At 36.0% G+C, this 26,049-nt stretch overlaps 3 protein-coding genes across 4 annotated transcripts in view; all 3 read right to left on the bottom strand.

The window, feature by feature from the left end:
- Window positions 1–26,049, bottom strand: part of LOC125870580 (peptidyl-prolyl cis-trans isomerase FKBP15-1-like) — a 1,082,853-nt gene that overhangs the window by 704,544 nt on the left and 352,260 nt on the right. The window lies entirely within an intron of this gene.
- LOC125870566 (U-box domain-containing protein 9) overlaps window positions 1–26,049 on the bottom strand; it is an 841,044-nt gene that overhangs the window by 475,983 nt on the left and 339,012 nt on the right. The gene's annotated exons all lie outside the window — the stretch shown is intronic.
- LOC125869669 (uncharacterized mitochondrial protein AtMg00860-like) lies at window positions 19,991–20,347 on the bottom strand. The gene has a single exon (XM_049550127.1). The coding sequence runs from the start codon at window positions 20,345–20,347 to the stop codon at window positions 19,991–19,993; it is 357 nt and encodes a 118-aa protein (XP_049406084.1).

The raw sequence follows: 26,049 nt of genomic DNA, 5'->3' as shown, positions 1-26,049 counted from the left end.
GGGGGGGGGGGGTTTAGACAACTCACAGCACCCATAAACCATGTCTTGCCAACATGGATACAAGATCATACTTTTTAGATGAATCCTTAGTGAATTCAAGCAGAGTTTAGTGGATCAACTTAGTTGAGGTGTCCTATATCCCGACACGATATAGGATAGGTCTGGCAGCGTGGACAAGATGATGTATCATCATGTAGCTCATAGTGATGGTTGTTGGTTTGAGAATCTCCCAAATAGAGTTAAAAGTGTATTTTCATTATATCACTTAATATGCTTAGTTCAGAGATGAGTAAGTATTTTTGTAAAGTTTTAATAATTTCACTCATTTATTTCTTTACAGACAGTTGAGAATATATCTATATATGTTGCAGTCCTTTCATACAGTTAATTGCTATTCAGTTATATTACATACTCGTACATTCAAATGTACTGATGTCATTCGACCTACATCTTTTTAGGAGTCAGATACAAGTGTTCAGGATCATCAATAGACACTTCGTTGTGATCACTATACACTCTAGTTAGCTTATGGTTAGCCTCCTTGTATTCCGGAGGACTTCACATTTACTTTCAGTTTAGTAGTTTTGAGATGTTGTGGGTCTTGTCCCGACATATCTCTTTAATAGTAGAGGCCTAATAAATAGAAATAGTTGATGAGTCTCTCAATACTTTATTTCCTTCAAAGATGTTTTATAAACTATTATAGTTATTGCAATGAGTACTTTCACACATTCGAGTTGAGTCTTATTTTGAGATCAAATTTTGTTATAATGCTTCTTTATGCGTGAGTAAGTCTTCCACTAAATAGCTAGCTAGGTCAAGGGTTTGCTTGGGGATCAAAAATGGTTCTCAAGTGCCGGCCACGTCTAGGGTGTAGGGTCGGGGCGTGACAGAGGTCATCCAACGCTGCCTAATTTTTGGGAAGTTTTGTATTATGATTTCTGGTCCCTCTGAGGTGTTTTTAATTAAGAAATAATTTCATAATTGTTTATTTTTAGGTGGGAGTTCACCCTTGTTGAAGTTGAAAATATTATAGGAGCATAAAGAGAAGCATATTCATCATAATTCGAGGATTTCTTTTAACTTTTACCATTAGATTATTGTTATTTTTTTGTTGTTCATGAATTATTTTATGTGTAATTAGATAATGAGCGTGTAGAAGACTTCATTCTAGGGTTACGACCACTGTATGAACATTTACTTCTGATTATACGATTGTTTAATGGATTCTACCTCACATATTTTGTTCTCTTAATCTTATAATCGATTATTTTATTGTGTGATCCATAAATTAAATGGATTATTGCTAGTGAAATTGGACAAGAGAAATCTAGGAATGGAACGTGGGTGAGGGGAATAGAGTTTATTTGTATATGGATTAGCGCTAGGATAGAAATGTAACTATTTTGCTTGCTTGGGTTAATATAAAAATATATATAAAGTCATTCAAAGAGATTTATTATATCTCCGCTCAATTATGTGGGTGTGAGGTCAATTTGAATAAATGATGTATTACTCTAGAAAATACACTTGATCATCGAAACTATAAAAGTAAGGAGTGAGATACAAATAAATTCTTGTGCGAAAATGAAATGCTAAAAGTGAAGTCATAATATATATAAAACACAACTTGTGGCACAAGACTTTTTACAAAGGCCTGACATTGATTTTGTGGAGACATATTCTCCTATGATGAATGCAATTACCTTAAGGTATCTAATAAATCTGATAGTTCATGAAAGCGTTGAATGTGACTAATGAATATTGATACAGTCTATTACATGACTTATTGGACAATGATAATTTTATGAAAATTCCTGAAACATTCAAAGTGCCTGGAGCATATAAAAGTTCATAAAAAACTTGTTCAATAAAACTTAAGAAATTCCTATATGAATTGAAACAATAAAGACAAATGTGGTACAATCGTCTTAGCAAATATTTGCTAAAAAAGATACAAAAATAATCAATTTGTTCTTGTATTTCTATTAAAAGGTTGGAATATGAATTTATTTTAATATATGTACATTTGATGACTTGAACATCATTGACGCTCTTAAAGAGTTTTCAAAAGATATTAAGTGATTGAAGAAAGAAAATGAAATGAAAGATCTATTTTGTCTTGACCTACATATTGAGCATTTGTTATATGACATATTTTTCCATCAATTAATATACACTGAAAAGGTTTTAGAATGATTTTACATAAATTAATTACTTTCATTGAGTATCCAATGATTGTAAGATCGTTTGGCATAAATAAAGATTCATTCCGACTTCAAAAAGAGATGAGAAGCTTCTTGGTGATGAAACTTCATATATTAGTGCTATCGGAACTTTAATGTACCTAGCCAATAATTTCCAATTAAATATGTCATGATATGATAACCCCGAGTCATGATGGCACCTACCATAATCCATCAGTAGGTAAGTCAATATGTATCTCGCAACGACAAGTAACAAGCATATTAGACAGAAACAATAACCATTGAGTAATTTAAAGTAACATACAAGAAACACGACGTAAATGAGAAATACCAATAATATATACAAAGCAGGAGTCAATACAATCAACAATACATTACCACTAGGCATGATACGATCAACGCAACTAAAGTAAGCATGCTCAATTTTCTGAAACTATCCGAAAATAAGGCTCTGACATGTGTTCTAACTATTAAACATAATTCAAACAAGACACTCATGCCAAGACTAGCTAATCAATATGAATATACTAGCACAAGCTCAATCTAATGATCAGTAAACCGTATCCTACCTCAAAGTTGACAGTGCGCACTCCTATCTGTTATAGCAGAACTTTCCCTTCTGAACTGCCTTATATCCGAACCACTCTAACAAATAATCTATCACAATGCAGTACAAACGTTTTGATACCTAAATCATAATAATTGAAGACGGATCGAAAAATGAGCCAAAACAGTGTTGTGGGACCTGCATTGAGAATTTCAAAATTGGCTCTATCAACTGATCCCATATAGCTTCAGGAACTTGTGCCCCAAAGGTGGGCACAATTTGAGCCTTACAACGAGCTAAAACAAATCATGCACTATGAAGAAGCACATTTAACCAATTAAAACTAAGGAGGGAGGTGACAATAATTTACCTCCTAATATAATCCCCCCAAAGCAATCTTGAAGGTCCCAACACAAAGCTCAAGCAATTAGCAACAAAAATCCGCTCAATTGAAGCTAAATTGATCAAGAAATCAACTTCACTAAATTGCAAAATGAGCTGAAAATATTCAGGACTAGTCTCATTAAAAACGACTAAGCGCTTCATCGCTATCGCCACGCCCAGTGTCGCGATCGTGAACCACTCAAAACCAAGGCATCGCGATTGCGGAGGTCAAACCTTACAATCCCGCTGACAAAAAATGGTCAACCCACACAGAATGCTGATCGCGATCGCGATCAGTAGGCCACTCAACCGCGGTGAGTAGATACACTGTCCTTTGCAACCGCAGAGGACTTCATTGCGACCGTGATGAGGGATTTCACCTGCACAAGATGATGTTGTATCCACTAGAACATCAAGTCCCAAAATTCTCTGACGGGGTGCTTGAGATTCGTTATCCGCTAGAACATCGACTCCCAAAATTCTCTAACGGGGTACTTCACTTTATGCACGCAAATAAACTACGCTATCCACCAAAATTTGTATTCTAGACTCAACGGAGATGTAAAAACTTCAAATGGAGGTCGTCTCGATAAAATGGAGTCTCACACCCAAACTCCATTTTAAGACAAAATCCACAAGGTAGCTCGAAAGTTTCAGGGTTCGCACCAAAAGTCCTTTTAGACCAAACTCGATGTTTCGGAACTAACGGAACCGCCATTATTGCATTCTGAGGCCGTCTATCTGAAGTTTTTACTGAAGTTAACCATTCAAGTATAAAAGCTCCAAAATACAAAAACTTGCATAAAAATCAAATGGATGACTAGGTGACTGAAATGTCAATCCGAGCAAGTCATAAATAATTTGTGGTCGCTATAGGAACACCCTAAACACCAAAAACAGTGCAATAAAGAGGAAATGACTTAGAAGATCATTACAAAATATTTATTTACAATAAGTTTATTGACAAAATTTAGCTCCTCTCCAACAAAAAAACATTAAAAATGTTCTAAGCGTAATTCAGATATCTTAGAGGAATAATTGATATTAGACTATTTTATTCTAATGCATTCAAATAAAAAAATTATTGGCTATGCAGATGCGGAATATTAGTTTGACCTACATAAAGTCTGATCTCAAACATGCTATTTCTTCACATATGAATGTACAATTATATTGTGACATTTGATGAAACAAACAATGATTGTCACTTCTTCAAATAATACAGATATAATAGTCATTCATGAAGCCAACCGAGAGTGTGTATGATTAAAGTGAATGACTTAACATATTTTGCAATTCTATATATGCGGTCTTCTTCGAAAACAAAGATTTCAAAAATATTGTATGAAAGATAATATTGCTTGCATAACTCAATTGAATGAAACAATACATCAACGGGGACCGAACAAAGCTTATTTTACCAAAATTCTTTTTCACACATAATATTCAATAAAATGGTGAGGTTGATGTTCAATAGTTTTGGTCGAGTGATAATCTTGTAAATTTACTCACTAAGGCATTGCCAACATCAACATTTGAGAAGCTAAAATATAAGATTGTGTCGTATCCAAAATATCAAATAAAGATTAGATCATCAGGGAAAGTAAAATATGTGTTGTATTCTTTCTTTCCTTGACCAAGATTTTTCCGATTGAATTTTTCAAAATTTTAAATAAGGCAGCACTCAAGGTGTATTAAAAGATAGGTATGCACTCTTTTTCTTATCTAGGCTTTTATTCACTAATTTCCTTGTAAAATTTTAACGAGACATATTATCTATAAACACCCGAGGGTGAGTGTTATCAATTCATTTAATTTTATATATTTCATTCCGTGAACTCCTTAGTATACATGTATCTAATTAAGTAATGTCCCTCTTAAAGGTTGTAACTAATTACGAATGGTTTATATACCTCCTATAAAAGAGTATTCTTCACTTTTATAAAAGATAGACTAAGAGTAATTTAAATAATACTCTCTACATTTTACTCTTTATATATATATATATATATATATTACTTATATTTTACGATAGTCATAAATCATTATTTATCCTTCACTAGCCTAATAACCATTATTATAATATTAATAGACCCTTTATTAGCATTTATAACATATAATTGATATGTCAATAAAAATTTCTTTCTTTCAATATTATATTATGTTGGTTTTTCTCTTTTTAATTATTTCTTTTTATTAGTTTCTATCCTTCAAATTTTATAGTAGAACAACTCACTGAACCCTGCGGATACACAGAAGCCTAAACCTATTTTCATAATAAAATATTTTCAGATTTCCAACACATATATTATCATAAACCACTAATAGATTTTGATCAGTAAAAAGGAAGTACTCCTAGTCGTATTATTTAATGCAGTTTTCGATTCAATTTTGTACACCTCTACTCGTAGTCGTATTATTTGCACTTTTGTCATTTATTTTTCTCAACTACTACACACCAATTTTCTTTTTCTTTTTGTTTGTTTGTTTTGTTTTTCCTCTTTTTTGTATATTTGAATATGAAACTTTCCCATGTGAGATGCATTTATGTTTTTATTAGTACGTAGCAAATAAAGAATTTGGTGCCCACTTATGGATTACAATCTTGTAGTAAATTTATGGAAAGGGACCAACAAAATCAAGGACCATAACGAAAATCTTCTTCTTGATGCCATTGTTGTGTTTATTAGCATGCACTAGGGGATGAATGACGGATTTAGTTTTAAAATTAAAATGTGCATGCAATTTCCCAAGGATTTGACAGAGATATATCTTGTGTGATGTATGTTTAATCTAATTAAAAAGATTTAAAAGCAATGCTGGATATATAGGCCATCACTCAATAAGTATTAATTAAGAGTATTGATTAATTACCCATTTTAAAATCTAGCTAGTGCCTAGCTACTTCTAGTCCTAATGGCGTGGAGTTATAATTAGCTATACATGTTTTTTTAAACAAATGTATGGATAGTGTTTAATTTTTTGTTTAGTTCAACTAGAAAGATGAATAGATGCCAAAAATGGATATGAAGATCTACTGCTATCTATATCCTTTCTTTATCTGAAAGATATATACCTAACCTTTTTTTTTTATTTGGTATCTGCTATTTATGTCAGAGGCCGATTAATTTGAAGTCGCGTCGCACAGGGCCTCATTCGGGAGAAAGTGTTCCCTAGCAAAGATGTTTTCATAACTAGGATTTAAAATCCAGACCTTTGATTAAGACGGAAGATCTCATCTACTGCAACACATCCTTCTCTGATTAGTAAGATATATACTTAACCACATACCTTCTACAAAATATATCCTTTATCTTTTTCTAGTATTTTCTACTAAAATCTACTTTCCTTGAATTTATTTTCTTTCTTTCTAGGGTGGTGTGATTGAAAATGAAATGGCCAGGAGCTATGTATCTCTAACCTACTTGCAACAAAACCAAACCAAGCCTTGCCCTTTTCACCTAGGTTGCTCTACTTAAAACTTCAAAGACATTAACAGATCATAAATATTCTAGCTCCTATACATACAACAATTCATAAAACCCAAAAGGAATAAATATACTCTCTCCGTTTCATTTTACGTGAAGGTATTTCTATTTGGAGAGTCTAACCAAAAATGTTTTACTACTATAATTTTTCTGGATTTTTTTTAAAAAATATTTTAAATTATTAGTTTATATATAGTACTTTTTGTATAGTTTTTAAATATTTAAAATATATTGTTAAAATATTAAAGAATCTATATTCGAATTCATAGTCAGAATTAAGTACTCCTATATATGATATATTTAGAAAGAGACAGAGTAACAATATTTAAAAATAAACTAATATATTGAGTTTACCTAAACAAAGATCTGTGGTTGCTATATAAAAATTGGTGGTTATAGGGTTGGTAGCTAGAGATAAATTTTTTCACAACATGACATGCATCTGTGGGCAAGATTTAGTCACTAGAAGCATTGCGCCAACTGATTTTCAGGCTTACCTATATGTACATTCTACAAGCAAAAAAATTAAGCTGACATTTATATTTTAGCTAATTTGGTTAAAAGTAGAATGACTTTTATGTGATAAAACAAAATAAAAAAGATAATTTTGTTAACACATACTCCTTCCATTTATTTTTACTTGTTCAGTTTGAAAAATTAAGAGATAGTTTATAATTTAATATTTAATTTTTCCTTATTATTAACTATACTCAATGCATTTTCCAAAACATTGAATTTATAATATTACAACAACAAACTCTATGCAGGGGCGGACCCATATGGAGTCCGTCGGGTGCTCGATCACCAATTAACTTTGTCTCGGAATATATATATCTATGTAGAAATTAAGAGGTATTTGTATAAAATTAACATAGAGCACCCATTGAATAAATGATTTGATTGGCCCATTGACTCTTGAGTGGGTGCTTAAGACTCTTTTAGTGTTGTTGAGCCCAAGTTTGAATCTCATTGTTAACATGTATTTTTTACATTTTTGACTCTGTCATTTTCAGAGCACCCACAACCTTAAAATTCTAAATCCGCCACTGAGTTCTATGTAATCTCACAAATGATTATGGAGAAGGTAGAGTTTACATAGATCTTACCCCTACCATGTAAAGATATAGAAATGCAGTTTTTGATAGACCCTCAACTTAAATAAATCATATTTTTAAACAATTTGAAAAGGGGCATACCAAAATGAGAGCAGTAACAACGAATAATGTGAAATGGAGAGTTGTACACAACATACATAAGAAAGAACAATAATAATAATAATCAAATAAATGGTAACTGAAGTACAAAATAGTACAAGTGATAACTGAAATCAAATAACAAGAAACTAAGGGCCCATTTGGCCATATGAGATGAAATTATGATTTGCAATCATGATATGAAATTATATGAGATGGAGTTGAATTTTTGTTTAGACATGCGATTTGGATTTTTAAGTTGTATTTTTGCTTATAAAAATAAAAATGTCATAAGTTGCGAAAACTATCAAAATTGCCTCAGTTATCTAAACAATCTTACTAAATAAGTAAAAATTCATAATAAAAGTATAATACGCTATCACAAAACTATCTAAATGTAAATACAACATTTATTGGTCGAACTTTAGTTCAATAAAAAAGTAAAATTGAACCTTAATTGTAGTGTATTACATTTTACTTTGACCCATTTTTTGTTTAATGTTATTAGTAAATAGATAATCGTGTTCATATTCCAAAAATATTTCATTACTCATTTGGTATTCTCGCAAAAAACTATGTAGATATAAAATAATGGGGTTATTTTTTATAAAATATAAACTTGTGGGTCGATTTTGTATTAGAAAAAGTGAAATTATGATATGAAATTTCGAAATATAGCTTTTTGTAGAATTTGAGATTTCATCTCATTATATGAAGTTATAAGATGAAATCACATGTCCAAATGTTGATTTCATCTCATGATTTTTTATCACGAGATGAAATCGCATATCGAAATGCCTACTAAAAGAATAGTGCCTATATTACTGGTAAGAGAGAATGTCCAAGTACAATTATAAAGCCTATTACGAAGGAAAGTGAGAGACTCACTCAACTATCAACTAACCTTCTACCCTGACCACGACCTACAAGCCCTTCTATATAAGATTGTTTCCTCTATAAGCTCAAGATGTTGTCTAATCAACTTCCCTCAATAATATTTTGACCTGCTTCTACCTCTCTAGATGTCTGTCATTGTCACCATTCATACCTCTTCACTAGGGCGTCTACACTTTTCATATCTTTACGTGCCCAAAATCATCTCAACTTTGATTCCACCATCTTATCCACCACAGAGGCGACTTTGTCACGATCCAAATATTGATTCATGCAGGTATCTAATCTAACACCTAGCTAGGAAAACTCTTACCAACCAATTAATAACTAATAATGAGGAAATAAGCAAAAATATAATATAACACCTTATCTAAGTAAAAGAATTACTCTCAGCCTTGATTAAAATATAATTTATTTTTTTTGTCAAATACAAGGAAAAACCCCTCTCTAGGAACTAGTTTAAATTTAGATACAACATTTAAAATAAGACTCAACTCCCATCATAGCTTAAAGAGGAGTAGAAGCTACTAGGGATCACCATCATTTTCACCAAGAAACATAACTTATCGTGGAACCAGATTATACCAAGTGGCATAATAAGAATAGTATCAGTGCAAATAATATGTCCTGGTAGGCATCATCGGTCAACCTGAATCCACCACATAATATCATATAAACAATTAAAAGAAACATATAACTTGAAGCTATACAACCACGATCATTTAACAACAATTCTTACTACCAGGTAATACTACCTTTGATGTCATTCACTCTGTCCCAAGCCTCCCTACCTCATTCCACTGCCAATTCCACCATTAGGAGCCATTCCAATCTTCTATAGTGCCATAACCTAACTCCTCTATCACATGAAGACTTCCCAAACCTGCCCATTCCACTAAAAACTATAATTACCTTACTTATTCCATTCTTAAATTCAAATCTATCAACTATCTTTGTTAATCGACATGTTGACTCTTCTAAGATCCCCTTCTAACACCCTGGTCCTTGGCCCTTAACCATTTTAGTGGAGCGCCCGAAAACTCTCACTTATCCTATACATAATTCAATACACCTATCAAGTAACTCAGACCATACAAGTATCCCTATAATATTTTCTATGGTGTTCAACATGCAACCCTGATTTACACATAATCCACCCCAACATTCATAATACCTCCAAATCCCTCAATATAGACCAGTAGTTCAGAAAGTGTAGAAATCTACAAAATTTACATATTTACAGACACCATGTATGTTCCATAAAATAAACTATGAGCCGTAGATGGAATTCATAGGTGAGACTTCAAAAACTTGGGAACTAGACTTGAATAAGATGTGTGGGAATCACGGGTCGTAGATGGTTTTATGAGTTGTAGAAAGGTCTCGTAAACCAAAGTCCTAAATCCAAGATACTCAAGACTTGAATGATCTTTACAAGCACCTTCATATGGATCATATATTGATCAATGGACCATAAAATTATCTCATAGATGAACCTTTAGAAATTGTATTTTAGCTTATCTCTATGAACATTCGAGAAGGGTCGTAAATAGGAAGTACGAGTCATTGTTAAGACTCATATTTTTAAAGTTTAGAAACTCATGACTTACCCATGAATTCTACATACAAGGCTCTATGGTCCGTAAAAGGAACCACAGATCGTAGACACCCCTCGTAGATGAGCTTTGATAGTTTTTAATGAGGATTATTGTTGTCTTTTCCCCATTTTTAAATCCCTATAATATGTCATTTTGGACTATTACAAGGGGGATTAAGTGATTCTTAGTGACCCTAACTTCTCATTTTCTCCTAACTCTTCCAAAATCAATTTCTTCTCTCTCTTAGATGGGATTTCTTCAATGGGTATCCATCCACCCATATATCAAATTTTCAATTTTTATATTCCTACAAAACTAGAATATCTATGACTTTATGGATTTTCAATGTAAACCAATTATTATTCACGATTAACCATTAATTGCATGTTTTACTAATGAATTCCATGATTTCAATGTTATTTCATGAACCCTAAGTATGCAAGTATTTTTATGACTCATAATTATGATAAATCAAATGCATGTCTCAGATTATCAGATTTTCATTATATATGATGCTTTTAGATAATGTATTTATCAATATATTTTCAATTATTATGATTTATGAGCTACTCATTCTTTGTTAGTTATTAACATGATTTAGTATTATTAGATTATTACTATTTTTAGTTTAAATGCATGTTTTCGTTGCGTGTTATACTTAGCACTAAGTAGATATGGGGATGAAGGATTCTGGTCAACGTCTGTGAACCTTTAGTAGCAATTCTTAAATCCCAAAACTACTTCCCACCATAAGATTAGTATTTATAGACATTAGCTTAGTATATCCATATTAGCTCATCTCAGGTCACTTACTTTGGAAAGTATTGGACACCCTATTTTTGGTATGAGGGCATTACAACTTCATGTACTAGCTCACATGATTTATGCTCGTTTTAGTATCTCCACATTCAGTGTTTTATTATTGCATGATCAATTATTTATATGTTTCAATTTAAGTTATTTAGTTTTCATGTTATTTACTTGATCATAGTATTAACATGTTTTCACATTCAGTATGTTTAGATATTTTGCTTATTATGCATATTTCTCATACTCAGCATATTCAAAGTACCAACCACATAATTTTTACCTATATTATTTGATAATATATGTTCTAACGCTCAGTATCTAGCCAGCCGTTAGTACTAATCTAGCCAACATTTCAACCGTCTTTGGTGAGTCCTCTTTATCTGTTGCGACCCCTTTATCCTTGATTTAAGTATTTTAGTTTCAGTTTAAGACAGTTGGAGTTAGATGGAATTTTTCCTAGTAACTCGTATTAGTAGAGCCTTTTCAAACAGTTATTTAGATCCGCTCATGTGTACTCATATATTTGTCTTTTTAATGTTGGATTCCTATTAGACTATTTTAGTTAAATTCCTCATTTAGTTATCCTATATACTATTTTATATTAATCTTAGTGTCATATCATGCCATGAGGTTAGCTTGGGATCACTTGTGGCTCTAAACATTGTGTCACGCCTACGGGGTATTCTTGGGTTGTCACAAACTTGATATCAGATAAGGTGTTTGAAATACACATTAAGTAGAGTCTTATTCATGGGTGTTAAGAACACCACATCTATGAATATGTGGCTATGAAATATGTAAGGAAATACTTCATATTCTTAGTTGTCCAATAGAGTGCAACTCTATATAGTCTCCTTCTAACTCATGCTTTACTCGTTTACAACACCATGCCTTCCAGAAGAGCCTATGTCAGAAGGAACGAAAATGAGGAGCAACAAGCACCTCTAGCTCAAATAGACCATTTGGTTGAATATGTCTCTCATGATGAGTTAGGGCTTCTTTCCAAGTTCTAGCCTAAGCTATGACTACTCAGGCCAACCAAGAAGTTGTGGCCCCAATGAACGCAAATATGGGTATGACTGCAACTAGATCTTGAGATTTCACTCGGATGAACCCTCTAGAGTTTTATGATTCTAAGGTGGATGAGGATCCCTGAAAGTTCATAGAGGGTATTTAGAAGATTACTAAGATTATGGGTGTCACTGCGGTTGAGAGTACCGATTTGGTTACTTAATAGTTTAAGGGAGTGGCCCAAATTTGGTACAAGCAATGGAAAGAGTAAAGAGTTGTTGATGTAGGCCTATTGGATTGGGGAAAGTTCGTGGGTGCTTTTCTAGATAGGTTCTTTTTTCTTAAAATGAGAGAGGCTAAGGTCTAGGAGTTCATAAATATGAGGCAGGGTAACATAACGGTGAAGGAGTATTCTTAGAAGTTTACTCAACTCTCCAAGTATGCTCCGACCATGGTGGCCAACTCTAGGGCCCGCATGAGCAAGCTTGTCTCTAGTGTTTCTAAGATGGGTTTTAAGGAATATAAGACAGCGATATTGATCAAAGAGATTGATATTTCCCGCTTAATGACTCATGTTTAACAAATTGAAGAGAAAAAGCACAAAGAAAGTGCTAGGTATAACAATAGCGAGAGAATAGATAGTGTGGACTACTCTTATAATAAATCAAGAGGCGGTAGTGGATCTCAGCTTTGTCAAAGGTATTGAGGTCCAACCCCATCTTATGCTAGTTCTCTTATCCCTAAGTTCAAATTAGATAACAAATAAAGGGCATTAGACTCTAAGCACATGGAAGTGTTACAAGTGGACACATTTTCCCTACATGTCACAAGTGTGGTAAAAAAGATCCAGACGAGTGTATGGCCGGTACTGGCGAGTGTGAAGGAGCAGGATCAAAAAGGCGATGAAAGGAGCAGTCGGCGTTTCGCTGAATAATTCCGTGAAGCAGTACTATCTCGCCCAATGACACAGAGCACGACCATGCTGAAGGCTAGTGCAAGACGATGATGAACTACACCAAAGGGCGAATCGCCGAGTTAATCGGCGATTTCGACTAGCCTCACTGAAAGATCCGCCTGAACTATTTTCTAAAGTCTATAAATACTACACTTGTTGTTAATTTTAAGAGAGTCGAACATTTATTTTAATTTTCACAATATAATAGTACTTTTTGGGATATTTTCTCTCAAGTTTGGAGAGGGTTTTTGGGAGACCTGAAGAAAGGATTTGATCTTCCCTAAGTTAGAAGTGGGTCTTCTCCATTATTCTTCCTTTTCTCAAATCAAGGTTTAATTCCTTATACCCATTTGATTTTAATATCATTTTAGGTGTATTTTGTTATTTCATGATGTGTGGCTAAAAACCCTTATTCTTGGGGTGTGATTTAGCAAATGTGTGTTGATATTATTGTTGGGTCTTGCTTGCTGATAGGTTAGATGTATTTTAATGTGATTTCACCTAGTGGTTGTGGTTTAATCTAATGGGTTTGTAGTTTCAAATGCAAAACCACCCATGTGTTTTCGGCTTGCCCGAAGAGAGGTCGCGAAACCAAGACCGCTAGACTGATGGCCTAAGGAGTGGGTCGACATGAGGTTCAGCCCAAGAGGGTGAGCCCTAGTCCCATATCCTAACACTTAGCTCGAGAGAGTGAGTGGGGTAAGGCGTAGGTTGGACTTCATGCGGAAAATGAGTGTCCAAGATGAACGCAAATGAAACGGGGTAAGTAGCCAGAGAGGGAACTTATTTCCATCTAAAGCTTAGCCTAGTCACTATTATCTTGCAAATTTCCTATCGAAAGCATGTACCCAACGATTTATCTCAACTTGTATTGTGGTCACACCCCAAGAACTTGTCCCCATACTTGATTTTCTTGTTATATTTGTTGTTTTTACTACTTGTGACAAAACCCCCATTTGATATTTGACACCTTTGTGTCACCCTTTAATTTACAATGTTTTTAATTGTTAATGTCTTTAGCTACGACTAGTTAGAACTTGATTTTATTTTTCTACTAATTCTCAAAACCACTCCTTTGGGACACGACCCCAACCCTTGGTTGGATTACTATATTATCGAAGATCGTAGACACTCGTACTGTAGGTTAGAGTCGTTGGTCACGATAAGCATCAAAATGGTCCCAAGGGAGTGGTTTTGAGAATTAGTAGAAAAATAAAATGAAGTTCTAACTAGTCCTAGCCAAAGACATTAATGATTAAAAATATTATAAAATAAAAGGGGTGACAGAAAGGTGTCAAATATAAAATGCGGTTTTGTCACAAGTAGTAAAAACAACAAAAATAACATGAAAATCAAGTATGAGGACAAGTTCTTGGGGTGTGACCGCAATACAAGTAGAGATAAATCGTTGCGTACATGTTTTCGATAGGAAATTTGCATGATAATAGTGACTAGGCCAAACTTTAGTTGGAATTAAGTTCCCTCTCGGGCAACTTACCCCGTTTCAAATGCGTTCCTCTCGGACAATCATTTGTCGCATTAAGGCCAGCCTACGCCTTACCCCACTCACTCTCTCGAGCTGAGTGTTAGGATATGGGACTAGGGCTCACCCTCTCGGGCTGAACCTCATGTCGACCCACTCCTTATGCCATCAGTCTAGCGGTCTTGGTTTCGAGACCTCCCTCTCGGGCAAACCGAAAACACATGGGTGGTTTTGTATTTACAACTACGAACCTATTAGATTAAACCACAACCACTAGGTGAAATCACCATTAAAATACATCTAACCTATCAGCAAGCAACATCGAACAATAATATCAACACATATTTGCTAAATCATACCCCAAGAATGGGATTTTTAGCCACACATCAAGAAATTACAAAAATACACCTAAAATGATACTAAAATCAAATGGGTATAGGGAATTAAACCTTAATTTAAGCAAAGGAAAAAGAATGGAGAAGACCCACTTCTAACTTGGGGAAGATCAAATTCTTCTTTTTTCAAGTCTCCCAAAACCCCTCTCCAAACTTGGGAGAAAATATCCCAAAAAATACTATTCTATTGTGAAAATTAAAATAAATGTTCGACTCTCTTAAAATTAACAACAAGTTTATTATTTATAGACTTCAAAAAATAGTGTTGGCGGATCTTTCGGCGAGGTTAGTCGGAATCACCGATTAACTCAGTGGTTTGCCCTTTGGTGTAGTTCATCGCCGTCTTGCACTAGCCTTTAGCACGATCGTGCTCTTTGTCATTGGGCGAGATAGTACTGCTTCACAGAATTATTCGGCAAAACACCGACTGCTCCTTTCATCGCCTTTTTGATCCTGCTCCTTCAAGGCTTTGCGTATTGGAACAAAGGGCGGAGTGCGTCTCTTCGGCGAATCGCCAAGTGTGCTTGGCGATGTTCAGGTTTCAGCTTCTTCGTTCTTTTAAGCCTTTTTGTTTCTTTTTGCGCCTAAGTGTCCATGCTTCCACTAAAACTTCAAATACCTTAAACTTAAGAGTTTTCATCAGATATTGAGACAAAATAAACATTTGAGGACACTATTTCTATCAAATTAAAGCCCTAAATGAGTCCAATTTGTGGACTCATCAACACCCCCAACTTAAACTTTTGTTTGTCCTCAAGTAAAACTCAAGTTCAACAGTTCAAATAGGATGTCCCAAACAGTGCTACACAAGACTCAATTATGAATGCACACAACAAGACTCAATTTACTTATGCATGAATCAATTGTGTACTCAAAGATTCAAGTTGTGACACACCATTACCAAAGATTTCTCATGCTCACAATACTTGCTACTAATGCAAGTTCAAGCTCAACAACAGTATTTGAATGCCCTCACACAAAGAATGATTTCATATTCAGACACAGGGGTATATCAATTTAAGATCAGGAATCAGATGCAACACTCATACTCAAAAGAGGAACACAATGCATGTTTTCACCCATAGGTTTGCCCTTATTTTTCAATCAACCTTCGATTCGGCTTGCTCAAGATAAAAAAGGTCTTTCTAAGGCCTGTAATGGGGCTGAGTGCAAAGGTATGGTCATTTAGGTTTAGTGACTAAGGATCCTCATGAATTGTGGAGCTTTCAACACTTCTTTATCTTCACCTTCTTCTATCAATTTTTCTTCTAGTGCTTCTAAGTTATCCTATTCTTCACTCCATGAATTGCTTGGAAACCCCATTTCTTTTGGACTTTTATTCCACAATCTTCTTTTTCATTCTTTTCTTTTCTTTTTTTTTATTTTTTATTTTTATATGGAGGTTTTCCTTTTTTTTTTTCTCGCAACATCATGAGTTGAGGAGACTTTTCTTGCACTTCTTGACTTCTCCTTTTTAACCACACCCCCAACTTAAGCTTTTGGCTTAAGTTGGCTATTCATTAAATCAAAAGTCATGAGGATTATAGGTGGTGGTTGAATAAAGGTCTAGGTTTTCACAAGTTTTTTCCCAGAGAAGGGTAAGGCTCAAAGGGTGTTCAAAAGAGTTTCACACGCTCACGGGTAGGTCACAAAAGAGGTATATGTCAAATTGGCTCACACTCTTTAAAGTTGGGTAAGATCATTTCAAGAGCACACCTTTCTAAATCAATCAGATTAACAAGGCAAATTCTAGGTTTATTCATGCAAGGTTCAAAGTAAGCTCATCACACACGGCATCGACACTTAAGTCAAGTAAGATTACACACTTTCGCTAGTGTGCAACGATCATTACAAGAGAATCAATTCGATAAATGGCTAATCACAACGAGATGCAAATAGTTCACATATTGTCTATGCAACTTCATTTGGCTTCATCGTAGCCGTACATTAATGTTTGTTCAATTGTAACCACTATTGAAGTCATCGGTATTGATCGAAACCGAGACTCAAATTTTTGCAAAAGAATAGCCATATTCAACACATGAGAGGTGACAGAAATGTGCGAAATATTCAAAAAAATTCTGAAGGGTCAAAATCATTTTGCAATTAAAAATAAACGGAAACAGAGCCACAAGCTCAAACAATCACAAAGCAGTTTTAAAAATAAAAATTAAAAATAGAACACCCCAAGAGTATGCACAAAACACAATTGTCGGCCCACACAAAAAGTGTAGGTCTCACCCCACCACAACTAAAAGCAATTTGTCCTCAAATGCAATTAACATATAATCCAAAAGGCAAAGTAAAGAAAGATAGAGAAGGAGATAAAGAGGAATCATGTTTACGCATTCTTTCCATTTGTCTGGCCATGAATGGTGACAAAATAATTACGGGTATTAAGGAACTAACCTTTTGTACTGATTGAAATACTAATGAGAAGCNTCATTTTGCAATTAAAAATAAACGGAAACAGAGCCACAAGCTCAAACAATCACAAAGCAGTTTTAAAAACACAATTAAAAATAGAACACCCCAAGAGTATGCACAAAACACAATTGTCGGCCCACACAAAAAGTGTAGGCCTCACCCCACCACAACTAAAAGCAATTTGTCGTCAAATGCAATTAACATATAATCCAAAAGGCAAAGTAAAGAAAGACAGAGAAGGAGATAAAAAGGAATCATGTTTACGCATTCTTTCCATTTGTCTGGCCATGAATGGTGACAAAATAATTACGGGTATTAAGGAACTAACCTTTTGTACTGATTGAAATACTAATGAGAAGCTAGGCGGCAATTGCAATCCAAATCCGCACACAAACTAATGAATCAAAATACTCCAGAAGTGCAAGAAATATAAAACTATAGTGCAGGTGTGAGTCTTGAACAGGTAAAAAGTGAGGGAAGGTGAATAAAGTTGAAACTTTTAACCCTTTGGCTTGCAAAAACCGTCTACTCGGCGACGTTAGTTAAGCTTTGCCAACTCACTGGTGGAACGCCGACTGTTTGGTTTCTCGGTCGAGATCATCGACTTGGTCGACGATTCGCTAATGATTTCCAACACTCATCGAGTTTTACAGACTCTAATGTTGATGATGTCTAGAGTCAAATGGCGGATAAGTTCAGATTTGCCCACCCTTTCGGTGACTCGCCAAATGGATTCATCACTCGCCTATCTGCACTTTTTGTTCACTCTTCATACTTTCATATGCATAATCAACACACTATTATTTTATCAAAGCAAAAGAAAGTAATACATGGTTTTGGGTTAAATCCCAAACAACGCCTTAGTTAATGTCGTGGCACGACGCAGTAGCTCCTTCAGGCGTCTTCCAAATACACCACTTCAACCAAAGAAATCTCTTGACAATCCCCAAAATATAATTTCATACGTTGACCGTTCACTTTAAATGGAGGTCCTTCCTGACCTTCAATTTCTATGGCACCATTGGTGAACACTCATGTTACTCTAAAAGGTCTTAGATCATTTGGATTTGAGCTTTCTGGGAAAGAGTCTAAGTCGAGAGTTGTATAACAAAACCCAATCTCCTACCTTGAAGTCCCGCTTGAGTATTCGAGCATCATGTCATTTCTTTATCTTCTCCTTGTAGATGGCTGAACTTTCATACGATCTGAGTCTAAATTCATCCAGTTCATTTAATTGTTCTACCCTCTCCCTTGAAGTTTTTTACCAGTCCAAATTTAAGGCCTTCAATCCCCACAATACCTTGCGTTCTAGCTCGACGGGCAAATGACAAGCCTTACCATAAACCAACTGATATGGAGACATACCAATAGGTGTCTTATAAGCAGTCTGGTATGCCCATAGTGCATCATTGAGTTTCCTAGACTAGTCAGTTCTATTGGCATTAACTGTCTTTGCCAGGATGCTTTTGATTTCTCGATTTGACACTTCGACTTGGCCACTTGTTTGGGGATGATATGGGGTTGCTACCTTGTGTTTCACCCCTTATTTGCTTAGTGCCATTGAAAACTACTTATTGCAAAGTGAGACCCCCCATCTCTAATGATTGCCCTAGGAGTGCCAAATCTTGAGAAAATGTAGCGTTTCAGAAATTAGACAACATTTTTTCCTTCGTTGTTTGGAAAGGCGATGGCCTCTACCCATTTGGAGACATAATCTACGGCCACCAAGATGCATTTATTTCCAAATAAGCTCACAAATGGGCCCATGAAATTGATCCCCCATATATCGAATAGCTCGATCTCCAAAATAGAAGTGAGAGGCAGCTCGTGCCTTCAAGACACTCCGCCTTGTTGCTGACATTGCGAGCATTTCTTTGCAAATTCATGTGCATCTTTGTATAGGGACGACCAGTAATAACAACTTTGGAGGACTCTAGCAGCAGTACGAATACCACTGTGGTGACCTCCTACTGGAGATGCATGGCAAGCATGGAGAATTCTTACCACTTTCTCTTCTGGAACACACCTCCTGATAACATGGTCAGCACATTCTTGAAATAAGTAAGGTTCATCCCAAAAGTATTTTTTAACATCAAACAAGAATCTCTTTTGTTGGTAAAAGGTTAGCTCATCAGGTATCAATCTACTCACAATGTAGTTTGCAAAGTCTGCATACCACGGTGTAGGTTTGAGAGATATAGCAAATACTTGTTCATCGGGAAAGAAATCATCTATATTGAGCTCACGCTCGGCATCTTCCCTTCTTTTCAACCTCGATAAATTGTCAGCCACTTGATTTTTGCGGCCTCTTCGATCTTTTACCTCAAAATCAAACTCTTGTAGTAGTAGAACCCACATTATCAATCTTGGTTTTGCATATTTCTTTGCCATTAAGTAGCGGAGTGCAGCATGATTAGTGTGTACTTTTCAAATGCATAGACCACTGCGAGCAACTCCTGCTCAGTGACCGTATAATTTCGTTGGACACTATTCAAAGTTTTGCTCGCATAGTAAATTGGGTGAAATAATTTGTTGCACTTTTGCCCCAACACTACTCCCAATGCCATTCCACTAGCATCACACATTACTTCGAAAGATTCAGACAGACCAATTAGGATAGGCGATAATTGGGGTAGATACTAATTTTTCCTTCAAGCACTTAAATGCGATCATACAAGCATCATCAAAATGGAATTTTACTTCCTTCTCGAAGAGTTTGCATAGTGGATGTGCAATCTTTGAGAAGTCTTTAACAAACCTTCGGTAGAAACCTGCACGACCTAAGAAGCTGCGAACACCCTTCACTGAAATTGGTGGGGGTAATTTCTTAATGAACTCAATTTTCTCCTTGTCAATCTCTAGCTCCTTTTGTGACACCTTGTGCCCGAGAACGATACCTTCCTTCACCATAAAGTGACATTTTTCCAATTGAGAACCAGATTCATATCCACGCATATTTGTAGCACCTGTCCTAAGTGTGTCAAGCATTCCTCAAATGTGTCCCCTACGACTGAGAAATCGTCCATGAATACCTCCATAGAGTCTTCGACCATATCCGCAAAAATAGACAACATGCAACGGTGGAATGTTGTTGGGGAATTACATAGCCCGAATAGCATCCTTTTGAATATAAAAGTTCCATAAGGGTAGGTAAAAGTGGTTTTCTCTTGGTCTTCCGGCGCAATAGAGATTTGATTGTAACTGGAATACCTATCTAAAAAGCAATACCACCCATTTCTGATAACCGGTCAAGCATCTGGTCCATAAAGGGCATTGGGAAGTGGTCTTTTTCGGTCCATAAGTTAAGCTTCCGATAATCCATGCATACTCTTCACCCAGTCACTGGTCTTGTTGGCACAAGTTCTCCTTTCACATTTGGGACTACGGTTATACCTCCTTTTTTTGGTACACATTGCACCAGACTTACCCACTTACTATCCGCAATAGGGTAGATCACTCCCTCATCTAGCCCTTGATGACCTCCTTTTTCACCACCTCTTGCATTGGAGGGTTCAATCTTTGTGATGTTCTACACTGGGTTTACATTCATTTTCAAGACGAATCTTGTGAGTACAGATGCTAGGAGGAATTCCTACTATATCGGCTATTGTCCATCCAATAGCTTTTATATGTTGCTGCAATACTTCAATGAGCAATTTCACCTGCCTTTCAAGAAAATCGGCTCCAATAATCACTAGTAAAGTATTATTGGCTCCTAAGAAAGCATATTTCAGGTCGATATCCAACTTGATTGTATTCCTTGAATACTCTCCTAATCCTGATAAGGCAGCCACCACTTCCTTATATCCTTGAACTTCAGATTTATCATAATTGGCAAATACAAATTCAATGGGTTCATTCTTGCACATTAAATGGCTCACACTTGCCATTGTTTCATCTATAACATCCTCAGTGGACACCACATGGATGTTACTTGGTTTCTGTATGGATTTGCAGATATTGAAGTTCACCTCATCATTGTTCACACGGAACTTCAATTTCCCGCCTTCGACATCTACCAATCCTCTTCCAGTAGCTAAGAATGGCCTTCCCAAAATAATGGGGATTTCAGCATCGATCTCACAATCCAGAATCACAAAATCAACTGGAAAGATGAACCGATCTACTTTTACCAATATGTCATGAAGTAACCTTATGGGGTGTTTGATTGATTGATCAACCATAAGAAGTCTCATTGTGGTTACCTTTGGTTCACCCAAACCAAGTTGCTTGTATATTCCATAGGGCATCAAGTTAATGCTTGCTCCTAAATTGCACAAAGCTTTAGCAAATTAGAGCATGCCAATTGTGCACGGGATTATGAATGCCCTAGGATCTTCTCTCTTGGTGATTGACTCATTTGTCATAATTACGTGCAACTATGGGGTACTTCGACTGTTTCATACTCTAGGATCATTTTCTTCGTAATCAACTCTTTCATGAATTTGGCGTATCCCGACATTTCTAACAATGCTTCCACCAGAGGAAGGTTAATTGATAGATTCTTGAATACTGACCAAAAAAATTTGAACTTATCATCTTAATTTTTCTTTTTCAAACATTTAGGAAATGGTGGAGGTATTTTGGGTAAAGGGTGCGTAACTTTTGGAATCTGAACATGTTGCTCTGCATCCTCTTATGGTTCTTTGGCAAGGTTTTGTGGAATGGGCAATTCTCATTCCTTTGTACCCTGGCTCTCTTCCTGCATTCGAGAGTCCTCGTCCTCTATCACATTCCCTTTTGCCATCTTTCCACTGCAGGTGACCACAACCAACCCTCTTTCATTATCTTCCATCAGTGTACTGGATGTTAATTGAGTTGATAATAGACTCAATTGACCTTCTAGTGTTTTGATGGCATCAGCATGCGAATTCACTTTACTGTTTAGTGATGAAAAGTCATCTCTCATTCCTTTTAGCAGATCATCAGAGCCCTCAACTTTATCAAGTATGCATGACAATAGATCATTTACCCGAGGACTACTTGCACTCCTTTTTGATTTTGGGCTTTCACTCAATTGGGTACGGTCTTCCTCATGGTCATCTTGCTCAGCCCAATCATGACAATATCTCTTTAGTTCTTCACTCCTGTAATGGTTCCAACATTGATTTCGTCCCACTGTTGATAGCGTGGGTGGAAACCCTCCTCATATCTTGTGAAGTCCCAACCTTGATTCTCTCCCGATCTCAAGTAACTGGATGAAAAACACCCCCCCTCCCCAATTCTTTTGGAGTTCCAACCCTGATACTCCCCCGATCTTACGTAACTTGAAGGAGAACCCTCCTCAACTCGAAATACTTCATATGTCCCCTTCATGTTCTCGTGTATCACTTCCATTTGAGACAACATCTTTTTGATGTTTTCGTCCCTTTCCCTTTCTTTATCGAGTTGTTTCTGCGTTAATCTGAAGCACAGTGGGGAAACTTGGTCATCTTTTGTGTACCATGCTTGATTTACTCTAGTCATGCCATCTAGGATAAATGAGGTTACTTCAAAAGATTGTAACATTATTCTTCCTTGCACCAACTGATCAGTTATCCCTTTATTCACCAAATCCAGACTACGATAACAATATTAGAGCAATAACTCACTCTGTATTCCATGCGATGGACATTTTCGCAAAATGCTCTTAAATTGTGTCCACGATTCGTGAATTGGTTTGCCCTCCTTTTGATTAAAATTTTGAATGTCATCCCTCAGTTTCATTATTTTTTATAGAAGGAATAATCTTTCATGAAAAGCCGTAACCAAATCTTCCCATAACTTGATGGAGTTCTTTGGAAGCTCGATCAACCACTTAGTTGCTTCCCCAGTTAATGATAATGGAAATAAGCGCAGTCGTATGCACTCATGCGATAGAGTTTTGAATGACAGAGAGTGCACACTTCTATGAAGCTTCGTATATGTGTTCATACGAATCTTCATGCTCTAATCCTCCATATAAACCTCTTGAATGTATGAGATGGAGTGTTGTGCTAGTAACTTCTAATGTTGCATTTTCGTCTGCTTGTGGCATGTAACTCGCATCCATCTCACTCACTTGTGCAGGGTTGTACACACTATTAATATCATCAATATCGTCTCGATGAAAAGTATCCCCGCTGGGTTGCCTTCTTGGAAGCTATTTTCGCCGTTCACACTCATATGGTTGTTGAAACACACAATTACTCAAAACAAAACTGAAAATTAGGTAAGCAAACTACAACTAAGAAGAGCGAAAATTCTACTTAACTAAGAATTCTCAAATAACACCACTCTCCGGCAGCGGCGCCATTTTGATGCTTATCGTGACCAACGACACTAACCTACAGTATGAGTGTCTGTGATCGTCGATAATATAGTAATCCAACCAAGGGTTGGGGTTGTGTCCCAAGGAAGTGGTTTTGAGAATTAGTAGAAAAATAAAATTAAGTTCTAACTAGTCATAGCTAAAGACATTAACGATTAAAAGCATTGTAAATTAAAAGGGGTAACACAAAGGTGTCAAATATCAAATGAGGGTTTTGTCAAAAGTAGTAAAAACAACAAAAATAACAAGAAAATCAAGTATGGGGACAAGTTCTTGGGTTGTGACCGCAATACAAGTTGAGATAAATCGTTGGGTTCATGCTTTCGATAAGAAATTTGCAAGATAGTAGTGACTAAGCTAAGCTTTAGATGGAAATAAGTTCCCTCTCGGGCAACTTACCCCATTTCAAATGCGTTCCTCTTAGACACTCATTTGCCGCATAAAGGCCAGCCTACGCCTTACCCCACTCACTCTCTCGAGCTGAGTGTTAGGATATGGGACTAGGGGTCACCCTCTTGGGCTGAACCTTATGTCGACCCACTCCTTAGGCCATCAGTCTAGCGGTCTTGGTTTCGCGACCTCTCTCTCGGGAAAGCCAATAACACATGGGTTGGTTTGTATTTGCAACTATAAACTCATTAGATTAAACCACAACCACTAGGTGAAATCACCATTAAAATACATCTAACCTATCAGCTATCAACACCTAACAATAATATCAACACATATTTGCTAAATCACACTCCAAGAATGGGGGGTTTTTTGTGACACGTCAAGAAATAACAAAATAAACCTAAAATGATACTAAAATCGAATGGGTATAAGGAATTAAACTTTGATTTAAGCAAAGGAAGAAGAATGGAGAAGACCCACTTCCAACTTGGGAAAGATTAAATCTTTTTTTCTTCAAGTCTCCCAAAGACCCTCTCCAAATTTGAGAGAAAATATCCCAAAAAGTACTATTCTATTGTGAAAATTAAAATAAATGTTCGACTCTCTTAAATTTAACAACAAGTTTAGTATTTATTGACTTCAGAAAATAGTGCTGGCGGATCTTTCGGCGAGGTTAGTCGGAATCGTTGATTAACTCGGTGATTCGCCCTTTGGTGTAGTTCGTCACCGTCTTGCACTAGCCTTCAGCATGGTCGTGCTTTGTGTCATTGGGCAAGATAGTACTGCTTCACAGAATTATTCGGCGAAACGCCGACTGCTCCTTTCATCACCTTTTTTATCATGCTCCTTCAGTGCTTCGCGTACTGGAACAAAGGGCGAAGTGCGTCCCTTTGGTGAATCAGCAAGTGTGCTTGGCGATGCTCAGGCTTCAGCTTTTTCATTCTTTTCAGCCTCTTTGTTCCTCTTTGCACCTAAGTGTCCATTCTTCCACTAAAACTTCAAATACCTGAAACTTAAGAGTTTTCATCACATATTGAGACAAAATAAACATTTGAGGACACTATTTCTATCAAATTAAAGCCCTAAATGAGTCCAATTTGTGAACTCATCATTTGGTAAGACAAGTCACAGATTGAGGGACTACCCATCGGCCATAGGCAAGAGCAGGGATTCTCGTCAGCAGACATAGTTTAACAACTCATCAGCTTCAACAGGTCACCCGATTTAGTAGGGTACCTCAACTAATATTGTTGGTGGACAAGGTCAGAACATGTTCTATGTTTTTTCTGACTTGACAACATCAAGAGGGTTCCCATGATGTATTCACTAGTATATTACTTGTTTTTTAATTTGATGTTTATGCATTGTTGGATCCACAAGCCACACTTTCCTTCGTGACTTCTTATATTGCAATGAAATTTGATGTCAGTCCCAAAATCTTATCAGAACCTTTTTTAGTATCTACTCCAGTTGGTGAGTCAATTTTAGCTAAATGAGTACACAAAAATTTCCAAGTTTTTATCTTTTATAAAAACACCTCAATTTATCTAGTAGAATAGACATACTCGATTTTGACATCATTCTTGGCCTGGACTGGCTACACGCTTGTTATGCCTTAATTGACTGTAGAACCAGAGTCGTAAATTTTAGTTCTATATGACCTAGTCATTGAATAGAAGGGTAGTACCACAACTCCTATAGGTCTATTTAGCTTGTGTCTTAAGGCCAGATAAAAGATTTCTCTAAGGGTTGTATCTACCATCTAGTTCAGGTTAAGGATTTTAGTTCTAAAATGCCAACTCCTTAGTTAGTCCCTATAGTGAATTAACTCCTAGAAGTGTTCCCCAAAGATCGTCGTAGAGTTTATCTTGAAAGGGAAATTGAATTTGGAATAAACCTTCTTTCAGATATCCAGCCTATGTCCATCCCTCCTTACAAAATGGCTCCAACTGAGCTCAAGAAGTTGAAAGATCAG

Source organism: Solanum stenotomum, chromosome 7 (assembly GCF_019186545.1).
Source record: "Solanum stenotomum isolate F172 chromosome 7, ASM1918654v1, whole genome shotgun sequence".
NCBI classification, from domain to species: Eukaryota; Viridiplantae; Streptophyta; class Magnoliopsida; order Solanales; family Solanaceae; genus Solanum; species Solanum stenotomum.
This window is presented reverse-complemented; position numbering and strand designations above follow the sequence as displayed.

Bases quoted from the DNA above. Each gene is read 5' to 3' on its own strand.
- LOC125869669 (XM_049550127.1), bottom strand. From the start codon at position 20,347: ATGCGTGGATATGAATCTGGTTCTCAATTGGAAAAATGTCACTTTATG.